The 17597-nt window shown below is 33.7% G+C and overlaps 2 protein-coding genes across 2 annotated transcripts; both read right to left on the reverse strand.

The window, feature by feature from the left end:
- Positions 1–699: 699 nt before the first annotated feature.
- Positions 700–2409, reverse strand: LOC130955826 (AIG2-like protein D). Its single transcript, XM_057882802.1, has 4 exons — positions 2146–2409; positions 1720–1812; positions 1427–1510; positions 700–1008 (listed from the first exon to the last, which is right to left on the reverse strand). The coding sequence occupies exons 1-4, from the start codon at positions 2341–2343 to the stop codon at positions 856–858; spliced, it is 528 nt and encodes a 175-aa protein (XP_057738785.1). The 5' UTR covers positions 2344–2409; the 3' UTR covers positions 700–855.
- Positions 2410–3712: 1303 nt separating this feature from the next.
- LOC130954057 (proteasome subunit beta type-6) lies at positions 3713–7538 on the reverse strand. The gene is made up of 8 exons (XM_057880794.1): positions 7281–7538; positions 7030–7106; positions 6417–6472; positions 6223–6295; positions 5273–5384; positions 4593–4666; positions 4267–4341; positions 3713–4149 (listed from the first exon to the last, which is right to left on the reverse strand). The coding sequence occupies exons 1-8, from the start codon at positions 7387–7389 to the stop codon at positions 4024–4026; spliced, it is 702 nt and encodes a 233-aa protein (XP_057736777.1). The 5' UTR covers positions 7390–7538; the 3' UTR covers positions 3713–4023.
- Positions 7539–17597: the final 10059 nt, after the last annotated feature.

The raw sequence follows: 17597 nt of genomic DNA on the forward strand, positions 1-17597 counted from the left end.
TAACTTGTCACAGTAGATGAAACAAACGTCGTGGTGTTCAATTTTCGACGAAATAATGTCATTTCATACAAATAAAAGTAAAAACACATCTAATTTTATGATCAATTTGAATCCACCTCAAATTTCAATGGTCAAATTGAGTATTAACTCAATAAAATTGGGATTTTTTTTCTTCAAATTTGTTAATTTAATTCAAAATAATTTTTTTTTTGGAAAATTTTATTTTGTATGGCCAAAAACCTTTTTAAAAAATTGAAAAAAAACAAGTCTATATATATTTCGATTTTTTTACGAGCACCTTCTAAATGACAGACTATAAAAAGAAAGTTGTGATCCTTGATGTATTTGAGAAAGAGGCCGATTCCCGAAATGTATATCCAGGTGGACTGGTGGTATTGTCCACTAAATTTATATCCAGATGGTATGTTCATACAATATTGTTGGTTTACAGTAAAACATGTTCTCTACTTTATGATATCAGGATTAGGCTAAGATAATTGTGACATTTGTTTTCTACTTATATAATAGTATTTTCTACTTCCAAGATATAGCAGTATTTTCTACTTATATGTATAGGCATGACTTTCTACCGGGTAGTATCGTAAAAGTTTTACAAATACAAGTATTTAATTAAATGAGACCGTGAAAAAAAATTGCCTAACTGCATGATAACTAAACTCTAAACATATTACTAAAACCTTGTTATTGTGATGGAACTGAGATACCATAAATCATCAAATGAATGATTCCAAGAGTAACTAGTGATTGTTAGCACTTAGCAGTGACGGGTCTTATTCTTATATGAACCATGAAACACACAGCACATATATATTTTTAGAAACTGTGAATAACAAATCATGAGGATTGCTTATCATTTTCTTGCTTATAGAAAGATTCATAGGTTTGAACTCTTGTCTTTGATTCTTGCAACTCTGATTCTTGCTCTGATTCACGCATGAAAGCATCGGTCATCTTGACAAAATCATTCATGTGAACTTGTTTCCATTCCTTTCAGGTAAAAATCAGAGAGAAAATAAGAACTAACACGGAGGGATGCATAAAAGGGGGGTTTAAATCTTAATGTATAACTTAAAATAGACATCGAACTGAACATTTATAACCAACAAAGGCTTAGATCTCGAAAATAGTAAGATGAACATATTTGAATATAATTTCATGCTTCTCTTTTGTCCTTATAAATATGCAGAGAACGAGTAATCTGGAGCAACCACGTCACGTGTATACAAAAATTAGTTACTAAATCAGCTAACTACTCATATAAAAAAACATTGTAATATAAAATATACATTGAAAATGGGTTAAACAACACATTGTGGTTCATTTGATAGCTGATTTTTTTATGTGCACACAGCATTTGTTAATCCGGAGCATGAAAAGCGAAAAATAAGAAAGATAAAATGCATACCTCAAAATCCCACTCTCCATATAAATTTGGATCGTTTCGGTCACTCCAAACATAAGTGTGAACTTGTAATTTCTCAGAAGTGTCCTACAGCACAATTGATTTCAGCATTCATAGATTCTTTCTAGATTCCTCAAGATCATACTATGTACTGTATACATCAAATTATCTCATTTGTCATGAAAATTTGAACTTGAACATCAAATTATCTTCTGTACCATAAAAGATTATCTAATTGAAGTTGAATGATACACATAGAGGCAAATAGAAATAGCAGAGATTGGAGTTGGACTCACCATCAATACAACCTCAGCATCACTTCTATTATATTCAACATCCTCGAATTCGTCTAAGATATCCAACTCCACTCCTGTGATCTCATGAAGGACCTGAGTGTTCAATAATAGAATTAAAAGAGGATTAGGTTGTGATTACCTAGATTTTTTTTATTAGTTTAATATTTTGTGGTTATCCTTATGTACTCCTTATGTATTCCTACTATAATTAACTAAGCATGCATATAGACCGAACACAGGTTCAATTCACGCAAGAAACAGGTTTTTCTAATTTCAAGGAGCTAAGGGGCAAATTGCACAAATGATTTAGATTTATTCAACAACAGCATGGGAAAAAAATTGCTACAGATGAACCGAAACAAGCTTAGAAATGAGAAATTAAGTAAAAGCAAAGGATCAAGAACAACAAGAAAATGAAGATAGTACCCTGCCAGTAACTTTCTTATTCTCCACAGGGAGAATAGCGGGATAAACGCGACCTTTGATTTTAAACCTGTGATAGCCATGGAGAGTGGCAGGGGTTGAAGAAGGGACGCGATTCAAGAGAACACGAACAACCTCATCGGCTAAGAGGCTGCCATACACGAACACGTCGTGCCTCGCTCTCACCACAGAATTCGTCATCTTCTGCTGCTTCTTTTTCTCTCGCTCTCGCTCTTACTCCACTCTCTCTTCCTCTCCAACAAAATAGCTTCCTTATTTATTTATATATAAACCAACTAATCATATCACTCCACTTAGCTCTGATTTTTTTACTAAACAAGTAAATAAGAATCTCATTTGTCTCATTGCACGTGTCGTATCTCCGTCACGTGCTTGTTCCTAATACATTGCTTTAATTTTTCTACAAAATTTATCACTCAAATTTTGATCGGAGAATAAATTAACTAATTTCTTTTGGAGAATTCTATGGTGAGGTCACAAAATGTCAAAATCAACATCAATAAATGGCGCATTGTAAGACTGCCAAGTTAGTGAGTTTAGGGGGCGCATTGTACGACTGCCAAATTCTATGGTTATTTTTCCGCTATTTGCAATTTTTATTAAGTAGGTATAATAATTAACTTGTGCAATACAAGTGAATTAGGCTGCATACGAGTTGGACTTTTGAACTTTTTTGCTCCCCATGTAAAGTTGGGAGTGAGTCGAGCGGAATCAAACCGAATCAAATTTAAATTTGACTAGTAAAAATTGAGTTTATTTTACGACTCGACTTATTTACAATTAAGTATATTTCTTAAATTTAAATTTTATTCATTAAAAGCTTACGAACTAGCTCAAACTTATGAGCTGATTTAAATAATAGGAACATAATTTATAATTCTATATCAATAAGTTATAATTTATATATTTTAAAAATTATTTCAAAAGATCAATTTTATAAATTTTTTATTTATATCCTACATCAAAATTAATATAAAAAATAAATATAAAATTTTAAATAATTAGAATCATTAATATATATATATATATATATATATATATATATATATATATATATATAATTATAGAATAAATTATCATTTGTACCCATAAAAAATATAGACGCTAACAATATACCCATATAAGAATAAAACGACAATTATAAACTACAGAAGATGGCTTCCGTGTGCCAAAAATACCCTAATAGACCAATTGCGTAACTACTATCTGGGTACTCTTGGCACGGAGGCCATCTTCTGTACATTTGTTAACATCTATATCTTTCATGAGTACAAATAATAAGAGAACTATCCAAGCTCAAGTTTAGCTCATTTAATTTATAAACTCAATTCCAAACACAAACTCGATCTGATTTTGACTTACTTCCAGCCCTACATGCATCAGCTTATAAAAATATGCTTGTTGACTAAGTACAAACCAAAAAGAATAAAATGAACTGATCTTCTAACATTGTTTTTTTATTTATTTAAAAAGAGTCCATTAAAACATATCATCTTAAATATCTGAGCAGGTTATAATCCATTAACCACCTTAATAACAGAACAAATAATTAATTCAAGCTTCCGGAGCCTAATCAAATCAATCTCAAAATGCTGGGTTCTCCCGTATTAATTATCGCCATTTAAGTTTTTTCTTAGTGGTTGAAACTCGAAACCTCTGTAGTCTTTTGTATTTGGTGGCCATATGTGAAGACTGAAGAAATAAATATCCTGAATCTTCATGGTACATAGCACTGGGAATATAACACCAGAAGAAAAACATTATCCACACAAACACAATTTAATCGGTTACAAATCTTTAGACTAGTTCAGAAAAGATATGAAAACAGCATGCAACTTGATTTTAGCACCGCCAATATCTTCAGATGTTCATTGGCTCAGGGGCACCAAGGATGTCTAGCAATGAGTTCTGCGGCTCCAATTCCTCGTGCCATAGCGGAAGTTGATCACCGGGGTAGAAGTTTCTCGTCACTCCCTCCGAGTTTATCTACAAGGAATCAGAATCAAGTGAGTTTCAAATTATTGCAAATATTTTTTTTGGTGACAATTATTGCAAATATTTACAAAAATTTTAAAGAAACAGGACACAAATTAAGAGTCTTACAATGACTGTTCGGACGACACCACCACTCGCCCCGTCCCTAGCAATGGCAAGTGAAACTGCCTTTTTCACTAAATCCTGCCACAGAACATACAGATAGATCCGTCAGCAACAAGGATTGAGACATAAGTTTGAACACCAATTCTACCAGGAAAAACAGAGTTTTCATATTATACGTAGTAGCTGCCAAGTTATTGGCCACTGTCTATATCCGAAACATAATGTAGGCAGAACATGAAAACCAGGAGAAGTCCCCAAATAGAATAACATCCACAACAATCTGTTTTGGCATTTAAGTTGGAAAGCCAGGCAAAAATCGAGATGCATACCTCAGCTTCATCCTTGGTCATTCCTTCCTTCCAGGCTTGGTCGAAAAAACCATACAAGTAACTGGAGCCAGATCCTGCAAAAAATACAAATCATGAACCAAAGCTTCAAGACCAAAATGCATGTACATGTATAGTAAGAGAAAACCCGGAAAATAAAAAACGTGCAACAACAATGCTTCTACTATGGCAATTGACATATTAAACTAGCAAAATGATGGCAACTAATCATCAAAGACTTGAATCACTTAGAGAAAATTTAGGAAGACGACTCCATCCTTCAAAGCAAAGCAGCATGATAAAAGATATTTGTTGATGAAGAAAGAAATTTATCATATTTCCATAGTAAAACTTATTCATTGAGAAAATTCAACTTCTTTTTCAATTTAATTTTCTTTCTTTGCCTCCACAAAAGACCAGGAAAGCAGTGCTCTATGCTGCAGTGGTTCTTCAATATTTCGTCTTCCATTTCTACAACAAAACTAATTTTTGCGAGATCTCACAGAGAAACAATGATCCTTAGCGGAAAATAGATCAAATAGTGTAAACCAGGATTTCAAGGCACTGTAGGTTCAACAAATACAACCAAGTTATATAGACAGGTACAAACATATAAAATAAATAACACACATAACAAAATCATGAAAGGCATGGCAACCATAAACATTTTAACACTTTAATACCTCCAATAGCAAAAGGTTGTTGCACTATTGTTCCACCAAGAGGAACTCCATAAATTTGGCCACCTTCATATTTGTCCCAACCACCAACAATCAAGCCAGTCTCTAAGAAATTCTGTCAATGAGAGTAAGCTTACAATAAGGCCAAATCTATCTAATGGAAGAATTTATGGAGAAAATGAAGACAGCACACAAAGATCAAAACAGAGAATCCATCAGGTGAACACAATGCTAAAGCCTATTAATTTAATTTTAAACTTCCCCAGCTGCCCCATATACTCGCAATAAATTAAAATAAAAACTAAGTAACAGAAATCGAAAAACTTTTAAACTTCAAACCATCAGCTATGTGAATTCCTTTGGAAGTCATATTTAGTGAAATCAAATGCAACACTAACAAAATAAAAGCTGCCATTCAATAATAATGTTGCAAAGTATATGCTATTATAACAGTAAGGTAGGTTTGGAAGAATAAAATTTGCAAATATTTTGCCATTATGGTCGACTAAGTGAAAACAGCAGACAAGATAATTCTTCTCAAAATAAGATGCAACTTGGCTTTTGTGATCTTGTAAGATTTAACAATCATTAACAGGTAGGTGTCTGGCATCGGCTACTAGAATATTGGGTAGCAGACCAATCATGAATTGGCCTTAATGATAATTGCCAACTATGTGAGATGGGAGAGAATGATGGGCAATTATGTTTAACAAACTACTTCGTCGGCATTCTTCTTAGAGGGGAAGAGGATTGTGGGAGGAAATCCGTGTTTCTTGTTCATATTTCATACCATTCTCATACTTCATAAAGGATATCATACTAATATAAGGTCAGGTCCCACTAAATAGCATAGTTTCTACTTCTGTTAGCTCTTGAATGAGCAGGTTCCTACCACAGAATTACATACTGAAACCCGACCATGTAATTAACAGAGAAAAACTTGGAAGTCAAACCTTGTTGTTATATGAAAGAAGCCGAACAAGGTTGGCAGCAACTTTGACTGTTGCAGGTTGTCCAAGCTGTATACTATACAAACAGAAAACTAACAGTGAGGTAAAAAACAACTTAGATACACACAATTTTACTCTCAAAATTATTTTACAACAGGATAGTATTCAATGAGGGAATAAACAATAAAGTGACTTACGTGTGTTGATGAAGGAAGTAGCGAACATAGTCAGAGACAACCTGAGAATCTGCAGCCTGCAAAAAGAATGCAAGTGATCATTTTTAGGACATGAACCAGCATCATTTCATGCGGATTTCTGGAACCATTACTGCATCATTATGTTACAACTCATGAGCATGCTCAGTGGCATGCCAAAACAAGCTAGATAGAAAATAAAGTATTGTGACATGACTTCAAATCCGTACCAAGATAATTTAGCATCAGCGAGGAAGAAAAAGAACACTAAATACTAGCAAAACATGATGCAAGAAACTGATAAGGTGCACCTAAATATCCGAAAGCTCGACTCTCCACCAATACACTCGGTCAAAAACAACCACCACAGCTCAAAATACCATCCTTATGAACTCGAAACAAAAAAAAAAAAAAAAACAAAACAAAACAAAAATTATCAAATCAACAATATGAAGATCAAAACTGCATAAATACATCATGTACAGCATGTCAATAACAACACAAGACTCAAATCCAAGCTAAAACTAATTATACTAATAATGATAAAACACCATAACCAGCCATTAACCAACCAAAAAACATTAACACAATAGCTCCATGATAAAGAGAGCAATACCGATCCAGAGCGACAGACGTAGACATTATCAGTAAGTTGTGTGATTTTATCCGAAGCGCGGTTAGCAACATACACTCCTGAGCATAAAAATTAACATTTAGATATGAGATCAAATTTTAGTCCCAAATACGAACCAATCCAAATTCCGAACAAATAATTTTCCAAAGGAGCAGTTCCCGAAAAAATAAAAATTAAAGAGAAAACCCTAATTTGAAAAAGGTAGGGTTTTTCTTTAGATAGAGTAGTATTACCGGTGCTGGTGCGAGAATCGGCGCCGAGGACGACGCCGCCGTTGTAGGTGACTCCAATGATGGTGGTTCCCATGGAATGAGGGGCATTGAAGTCCATCTTCTGATCCATTGTTGATCAGTGAGTGAGTGAAAGGGGTTTAAGAGTTCGATGCCCTAAGCTCTCTCTCAAGTTTTGAAGCAGTGCAAAACGAATTTGGGGACACAGCACAACAATTACAAACACTGACCTCCCTTTTTTCTTTCCCTTTTTTTTTATTTTTCTTACTTCAATCTCCTCATAGACTTGCTGCTCAAGTTTTCCTTTCTTTTCCTTTTATTTTCTTTAATAGTAATTAAAATAAATAGTAAGAAAAATGATATTGCTACTATATAAAGACTAATTTGATTATTTTTTAAATTTTAAGGATGAAAATGACTTACATTTAAATTTTTAGAGACTAATTTGATTATAAATAATTTTTTTATATGTCAAGTGACACGTGGCATGTTAGGTGTCACTGACCTGACACGTCAACCAATCATCTGATGACATGTGGCACCTAACGTGATATGTCGTCATCTAACAAACGGAAGGACCAATTTAACTTATGTTTTATCTTTCAAAGATTAATATGACTAAAAAAATCATTTGAGAACTAATTTGAAAAATGAATAATCTTTCAGGAACAAATTTGACTATTAACCATTTTTTTGAGGGTTAATACTTAATAGTCAAATTAATAAATCATTATATGACATTATCTAAATTAGTCTTTAAAAAATTTTATTAATTAAATCAGAAAAAATATTACGGACCATCAGAATGACGATCACTTAGTTATCAACTCAATTTTTTTAGTTTAGAAATCCAATAACATACTTTATCTCATACTTTTAAGTATTGATGGCTAAGACCCTGTAACATTCCTCTTAAATCAATCTAAATAAATTACGTTTGTCTTTTCGTTACTCCATTAACAATTGATAGATTTTCATAAACATATTTGCTTAGCATCTAATTAGATATGTTAACTCTCATGTATGTTTGTTAATTAATATTTCATATTATCAATCGTTGATAAAACGGGCCTGCTACACATATAAGCAATTAAGGCTTACAAACCTTACACGTTGGCCCAGCCCAAAAACAATCCACGCGCACTCACTCCTTAGAATGAAGCGTCAATCCCACGCGCCTCACACAACGGTTATGCTTTCCAAAACACGCTGATTATGGTGCACTCTTCCTCTTCTCCCTTAAAGAAAACGCAAACCGTCAAGTTTCAAAGAACATTCCAAACAAATTACAATTCTGAAGAGACGTTCGAACTCGTCGCGAAGATTAGAAGAAATCAAGAACAAAAGATAGAACTCTCCATCAAAAATCACCGAAAAAAATGAAGAAATATTATTCAAGGTAAGTTACTGTTTTACTGATCTTGTAGATTTTCCACATTTCTGTTTCTGATTTCAAAATCGAAGAACTAGGTTTTACTGTTCTTCTAAGTTCTTCTAGGTTTTATTGTTCTTCTTGTTCTAGATCTCATATTACTGTTTTTACTGTTCTTCTTGGTTTAGGTTTTACTGTTCTTCTAACTTCTTCTAGGTTTTACTGTTCTTCTAAGTTGTTCTAGGTTTTATTGTTCTTCTTGTTCTAGTTCTTCTCCTAACTGATTTTTGTGTGTATATTGCGTAATTTGTTGGGTGTATATGGCGTAATTTGTTAGGTGTGTATGGTTGATTGTTGGGTGTATATGGCGTAATTTGTTGGGTGTATATTTCTGAACTCATATAATGTAATATAATCAACTGTTGCAACTGTTCTAATATTGCTTGTCCTTGGGTGTATATTGCTTTACCTTGTAATATTGCTTGACCTTGTATATTTATGCATGTTTGAGTGAATTTAACATCATTTTGAACTGATCTAATTAAATACTTATGAGAATCGGTTTGGGTGTATGTGGCTGATCTATAGGTGTATCTGATTGATATATGGGTGTATTTTTTTTATATTGATAGCATCTCTTTTTCATTGCAGAAAAAATGGCAAGCAAAAACCAAGCTGAAAAAAATATAAGCACAAATATATGTCTTAGATCAAATCAGTTTTTCATAATAGAAATATATCTGACTCTAATTTTGCTTTGTTTATAGCAAACCAAAGACCTGAAGTGTGCAACCCATTTGTTGAGCGAGATATTCAGAAATATGAGCAAGGAAAAGAAAGCAATTGTTAGGAATTTGGGATTTGGTGGCCTGATGCACATTCCGCTGCTAAAGGTGCATCACAAATTATTAAAGGAGTTGGCTAACTCCTTTAAATTAGGGAAAAATACACTCGAAACTGGCTACTATTCGTTTAGAGTAAGACCAAGCACAATAGGGGCTGCACTTGGCCTCAACACGTCAGGTAACTCATTACAAACATAGGTGTATATGAGCCATATTGGGGTGTATTTCAAGTGATGTTTGGGTGTATTTCAAGTGATTTTTATACTATGTTGTTTTCCTTTTTGTAAGAGATCTATTTCCTTAGAAAGTCAATTATAAGGATCTTTCTGAAGACAATAAACAGATTTTTAGAAGATTCCAGAAAAAGACCCTAAAAAATATGACAGATGAGATAATGACTATTGCTGTTGATAATGAACAGGATTGCCTCATGTTCAAGAGGATTTTCATCCTCTCTATACAGATGGAATTTCTGTTACCAACCACAATAAACAAAATCTCCCATGTGCACCTGGCACCAATTTTCAAGATGGACATAATAAAAGAGAAAAACTGGGGAGCACATGTTCTGAATTTCATCATCAAGGGCATAACAGATTACAATCTGAAAAAGAAAAAGACAATTGACGGCTGCTTGTTTGCCCTGATGATAGTTTACTTCCATCTATCAAAAAATAAAGACAAGAAAGGAGAAGAAAGACCTCCACAATCCTGGATTGCTAACTGGACTAAAGAGCAGTTGGTTGAAAGAATGAGAGCAGATATGGATGAACATATGGTAAGTGAAAAGAATACCTTGGGTGTATTTTATTTATGTGGTTGCTGTTAACTAACATTTCTACTGTTTTAGGGAATTGTAAAGATGGAAGAAATAAAGGAGAAAATGAAACAAATGAAGAAAAAAGAAAAAACCAAAAAAACCAAAAAAAAAAAAGAAAAAAAAGGAAGGCAAGTTCATCATCATCAGAGACTGAAACATCTGAAGCTGAAGTTTATTCTTCCTCTGATTTTGAGACTGAAGAAGACTCAGAGGGACCAAAAAGGAAACAACCCACCCGAATAGCCAAAAAGTAAGTAACATACTTGGGTGTATTTTATGTCTTTATTTGGATGTATTTTGTGTAATCTTTTTTGGGTGTATTTTGTGTATACATTTGGGTGTATTTTGTGTATTCATTTGGGTGTATTTTATGTCTTCATTTGGGTGTATTTTGTCTCTTTTAGTATATTTTTAAATATTAATTTTTTGCCTTCCAGAATAGAATCCAAAAAAAGGAAGAAGATTTAGGAGGATTCTGATTCAGAATCTGAATCGAATGATGAGTAATGTTCTGAAATTATTATTGCTTTCCTTTCGGTTTATTATCAAAATTTCATGTATTAATAGAGCGTCTCTTATTAACTTTCAGAAGCGAAGAATCATCACCAGTAGAGAAGCAAAAAATAAAGAAAAAGACTCAGAGAACATCCCAAAAGTAAGCACTTCTTTGGATAGTATTTTCTGATCAATTTTATTTTGTATTTCTGATTCATACTTATTTTTTCCCATCAGGAGACAATCCAAAAAGAAAAAGGTCATTGTTGAGGATTCATCTCCTGAACAAACTCAATCCTATCATGGGTAGAGTACTTTGTAAGCTATATTACCGTTTATCATCAAAATTATATTTGTTAACATGTTTTTTTATGCATGTGACTGTCAGATCTGAAATTGGAACTGAAGAATTAGAAGAATTCTTAAGGGAATCTAACAAAGAAAAATCTGCTGCACAGGGGTATGTCTTGTTGGGGTGTATATTTTCGATTTTAAGGTGTTTTTTTTTGCTAATAATTGTTTCTGGTTTGCCAGGGAGAAGGAAGTTGACCTGCAATCAACAGAAGGTCACTATGTCTCATCTGAAACGTAAGAACCTTTATTTGATAAAATCTTGTTATCCTGATTTAACAGTATGATATTTTTACTGAATAATATCTACTCTATATTTATAATACCGGAGGTAAACTTAAGAAGTGATGATCCTTTATCTCAAGGACACACAGATCAAAGTAGCGTAAACAAACCGGCGGAGAGCATGTAATTTCTCTTTCTAATAACTGTTGCGTTTATTCTTTTATTACCTTCTACTTCTAATTCTCTATATATATATTTTTTAGAAAAAAAAAAGCTCTTTAATGTTTTATTCAAGAAAAAAAGGCAAAAAAAAAAGCAAAAACTGGAACTATGTAAGTTCTCAAAAAACAAAGCCTGTCTTTCTTTTGAATGCTTCGGGTGTATTTTTTACTTTCTTAGGGTATATTTCAGATTGAGTGTTATAGAAGAATCACCCAATGACCAAGCTGATGAGAACATGATGGTTGTGTGGGAAGAGACACAGTCACAAACAGAAGCGCTTTCAATGTGAGTTTTTTTAGTAAATTTCAACCTTATAACCATTTTATTTTCATTGGCTTTCTTAACCTTTTTATTTTTGTTTTGTTTAGACTTCCAATTCAAGTTTGTCTACCTTTGTCCCAGACAACCCCAATGCCACAAATTGAACAAACTCCTATAACAGAAAATGAACCAACCCCTATGCCAGAAAATGAACCAACTCCTGTGCCAGAAATTGAACCAACCCCTGCAAAGTTTTCAACTGAAAAAAATAATGAAGGAACTACAAAAAGGTAAGGAATAAACTTGGGGTGTATTTGGTTATAATTTGGGTGTATATTGTCCCTTTTTAGGGTGTATATGATCCTTGTTGGGGTGTATATTTTAACTATTGATCTCTGACTAGTTTTTTTTTATAACATGATTAATTTTATGTAACCCTGCAGCACTCCAGAACCACCCCCAAAACCTGAAAAAAGCACACCCACACTTCCACCAGCTCCATCTAAAATGTAAGCTCAGCAGAGTAAAAACCAGGTTTCAATATCATTCATCTATTCTTATTCTTATAGTATGTTATATCTCATCACGCAGTAATCCAGCCCCAGAAGATGCTGCTGTACTGATGATGATGGCACGGACAACATCCTACATTCCTAAAGAAGGTCTGAGGCCATCATTCAGCATCGGCTTGACTGATTCAAGCCAAGAAGAAGTAGCAACGCAAGAGGGGCAGAGGGCGAAAACTCCTGAAACACAAAAACTAATAGAACAGTTAAGGGAGCTAGTGGAAAAAATTACAGGCAATGGGGTGAAAACAGAAGGTAAAACTCCACCTATTTATAAGCAAAGTGGTAAAGAAAGTTTTGAAAAGTTTGAAACTCCTGCGTGGACAAATGAAATGAGTGCTGAAATGAAAGAGAAATGCTACATCTGGGCCACACGTGTGAAAACATACGCAGATGGAAATACTAATGAGTATGACACCGTGTGCACACTCAATGCCCAAGATCAATACATTTTGTCAAAAATCCACTTCGCATTTCTCCAAGCTGATACACATATAGAAACTGAGGTAATATTAGAATAACATTAATGATTTTATCATGAAAAGTAACTACAATATCGATTTATGTAAAATTGATTTGGGCTTTTATTTCTAGATTGTCTCTGCCATGTGCCTCATCCTTAACCAGCAAAAGATTATAAGGTTTCAAGAAGAAATATACTGTCTCTCCCCTGATATTGTGGTAAGTTGTACTTCAACAAATCTTGGGTGTATTTTCTGTAGTCGTTTGGGTGTATTTTCTGTATTCATTTGGGTGTATTTTATGTATTCATTTGGGTGTATTTTCTGTATTCATTTGGTGTTTCACAATTGTTGCAGAACATAGTCATTACAAATCATCCAGAAGGGGTATTCTTACAGCCTAAAACCAATAAGCCATTTAGGGTGGAAGACTACCCAACGTTTATACCCTTCTTGAACCTTAAAAAATTAGCATCGCATCGTTATGTAAGTTTTCATTTCTAAAACTTCTTATTACCATTCTTTACTTATGTGCCAAATAAACTAAAACACTGTTTAATGTGGACATACTTCAAATTTTTGCAACTGTTTGCCATTCACAACATTGGTGGTTATGGGTGGCTAATACAAGAAAAAAATATTTTGTACTCGACCCATATCACAAGACTTGTCCAGCCGATGAAAGAAAGAACATAAATATATTCGCTGTAAGTTGGTTCTGTGTTATGTATTTTAATATTTGGGTGTATTTCTGTTCAATATAAGGTGTAGGTTTATGCTCCTTTGTTTATATTCCTTTATTAAATTTATTCATATATTACTGATTTGTTTTGTGTTTTAAGGAACATGTAATTTCAAGAATGAGAGTATATGCTGGGGGCACCTTTGAAGAAAAACGATCGCAAAATTCATACACCATACATTAACATCTCAGGTCAAAAGACAAGGTATAATTCTTTTAATCTGAAAATTAAACTTTCCTAGATGTAATTTGCTAATTTATTTCTTGTTTTTCAGCTATGACTGTGATATTTATGTAATGAAGTGGCTTGAGATAATTCAGTCCGAAAATGTTAAAAGGGGAAAATATGAGTGGAACAACTGGACCCAGGTAATTGTGTTTAAAAACTATATAACTCTATATTACCTTACTAAATTAACATAGTTGATTAAAAAGAAAATTCTTTTAAACTTCAGGACGAGGTGGACCACTATAGAGTAGAATATGCTTCCCAGATTCTATTCCATAAAATGAATCAGGACAAAGTTGAAGCCATTAGGGGAAGTAATGCAATAAGACTGTCTAAGCCATCCTCATTGTTATTGAGTCCATATTGTCAGATAGATTCTAATGATATTGACATTGATTAATGTAACTGTTATATAGTCTTATAAGAAATTGAACACATGCTGTAAAAATTTGCCAACTATAAGTAAAAATTTTTTCCATAACTAAACTCTCTGTGCTGTATTCAAAATGTCTGAATTACAGGTATTATAATATGAAGGAAAACATCAAACGAAATATACATCCATAATCTGATATTTTACACCCAAAGAAAGTTGAATATAAACCTAAAACATCTATCCCCTGATGATTTATCCCTAAAACTCTAAAACCCTAAAACCCTAAACCCTAAACCCTAAATCCTAAAAACCTAAAAATCTAAAACCTAAACCCTAAAACCTTAAAATCCTAAAACCCTAAACCTTAAAAACCTAAACCTTAAACCCTAAACCCTAAAAACCTAAAGCATAAACCCTAAAACCTGAACCCTAAACCCTAAACCATCCAACCTACTATACACCCAAATCATTGATTTTTACACCCATAAGATCTCATTTTACACCCAAGGAAAGTTAAATATACACCAAACTTCTATCCCCTGATGCTTTATCCCTAAACCCCTAAAACCCTATACCCTAAACCCTAAAACCCTAAAACATAAACCCTAAACCCTAAACACTAAACCCTAAAAACCTAAAAAATCGAAAACCTAAACCCTAAAACCCTAAACCCTAAAATCCTAAACCCTAAACTCTAAACCCTAAACACTAAACCCTAAAAACCTAAACACTAAACCCTAAAACCTAAACCCTAAACCCTAAACCACCCAACCTACTATACACCCAAATCATTGATTTTTACACCTATAAGATCTCATTTTACACCCAAGGAAATATACACCATACTTGTATCTCCTGATGCTTTATCCCTAAACCCCTAAAATCCTAAACCCTAAATCCTAAACCCTAAAACCTTAAAACCCAAAACCCCTAAACCATAAACCATAAAACCATAAACCTTAAACCCTAAACCCTAAAATCCTAAAACCCTAAAACTCTGAACCCTAAACTCTAAAACCCTAAACCATAAACCCTAAAACCATAAACCCTAAAAACATAAACCCTAAACCCTAAACCCTAAACACTAAACCCTAAAAACCTAAACCCTAAACCCCTAAAACTTAAACCCTAAACCCTAAACCACCCAACCTACTATACACCCAAATCATTAATTTTTACACCCATAAGATCTTATTTTACACCCAAGAAAAGTTAAATATACACCAGACTTCTATCCCCTAATGCTTTATTCCAAAACCCCTAAAACCCTAAACCCTAAACCCTAAACCATAAAACCCTAAATCCTAAAACCCTAAACCCTAAACTCTAAACCCTAAATCCTGAAACCCTAAACCCTAAATCCTAAACCATAATAAAAAAACAAACAATAATTTATAACATAAACAACAGATTCTGAATATATATATATATATATATATATATATATATATATATATATATATATGTAAAATGTCAAACATAAGAAAATTCAGAAATACACCCAAAAAACTAAGGTTTATACCCATATTCTGTAACTATACACCCAAAAAACTATCCCCTGCTGCTGGTTTCCTGAACTGATAATTCATAACACGTCCTTGATATTGGCTGAAATTTGGATGCACCACTGATACAGCATCAAAGAGGTTTAACTAGATATAATAAACTCACATATTAGCAAAAATATTAACAAGAAAATTAAAATCAATCACCACAAGTTTAAAGAACATCACTTTTACCTCGTTTAGATCTTTTGTTTTCTTCTTCTTTGAGGCATTTACAATCTATTTGTCCAACTTTGAACCTAGCCTATTTTTTGGATGTCCTCTTATTCGAACCCTTGGAGGGCTTTGAAGCTCGTTAACGAATTCCAAGTTGGCATCTTCGTGAGATAACGAACATATCCCATTCTTTTTGGCTTTCAATTCTTCCATCTCAACCATGACCTTATCGTACGCACAGTGCAGAATGGCAGTTAACTCCTCCGATTCTGATGCAAATTTGCAAATATTTTACGAACAAAATACCAATTCGTCAAACCTCTTGCTTCGTGGCTCCAACAGTGGCTCGTCGTGGCTGCTCTTTATGTGTGTGTCGCCTCTTTACCTTCTTGCTCCATCGTTCCAATATATATCTCGGTGACACTTGGGTTACTCGTTCAAAGCTTAACACGCTTAGTGCGTGATGGCACAATATGCCTCTTGACTCGAATAATAAGCATTGGCATTTCACCTCGACTGCTACTGAGTCGTAAGTAACCACAAACTTGTTGAATATTAAGCTGCAAACTTGTTCTCCAACTTCGTATACTGAATAGCCTAGAGCGGAGTTCGTTAATCTTGTGATGCAATTTACCTTTCCTCTGAATTGTGCTTGGACTTTCCTAAACTTTTGGTGAGTGTACACATGTTGAAACTGAGCTTCAATGGAGGATTTTGTTGCACACGGTATAACCGTATGAAAATTTGCAGCATCCGATTCTCTCTCTGCTTGCTCCCTGCTTTCGAGGCAATTATCGTATTGCTTGATAAATTGAATAAGCGAGCTGTTCCGTGTAATGAACTTGTTAAAAAATGAATGCATGCTCTCGCTCCTTTGTGTACTTTTCATCCCTGCCCAGAAGTGGTGATCCAGATAAATTGGAACCCATGTATCACAGTCTTCGTAAAGATCTGCATAATACACCTAAAAAAGCTATAATACACCCAAAAAAATGCAATTTACACCTCTGCTGCAGATTTTAAACAACATTACCTGAAAGCCACTTGTTGTCCACAAGACCATACTTCAGCAGAAAATCATTTCAATTCCTATCAAATAAGTCTTTGGTATGAGAGTTCCAAACAACTTGGCTCATTTCTTGTTCAATTTCTGCATGTCCCTTGTACCTGTTTAATTTACTTGGAATCTTCTTCATGATATGCCAAATACACCAATGGTGAATTGTTGTTGGCATACAAGCCTCTATAGCCCTTTTCATTGATGCACATTGATCGGTGAGAATCCCTTTCGGAGCATTTTCTTCCATGCAACATTGAAATAACCATTTGAATGATTTAATTTCTTTGTTTTTTTTATCAAAGAGCATCCAAGAAGTGTTGACTGACAGTGGTGATTTACCCCGACAAAAGAACCACAAACCAAATTATACCTGAAATAAATTACCATAGTGCAGAATGAAAATTCATTACGTACACCCAAAAAATAATTTTATACACCCAAAAACATCTAATATACACCTCTGCAGCAGATTCATAAAACAACATTAATTTAGCATCATAAACAAGAAACGCAGGAAGGATATCAAACGAAATTAGCAAGAGATTCGAGGAAGGAGACAAAATCTTTTGAATTT

Source organism: Arachis stenosperma, chromosome 10 (assembly GCF_014773155.1).
Source record: "Arachis stenosperma cultivar V10309 chromosome 10, arast.V10309.gnm1.PFL2, whole genome shotgun sequence".
Classification (NCBI taxonomy): domain Eukaryota; kingdom Viridiplantae; phylum Streptophyta; class Magnoliopsida; order Fabales; family Fabaceae; genus Arachis; species Arachis stenosperma.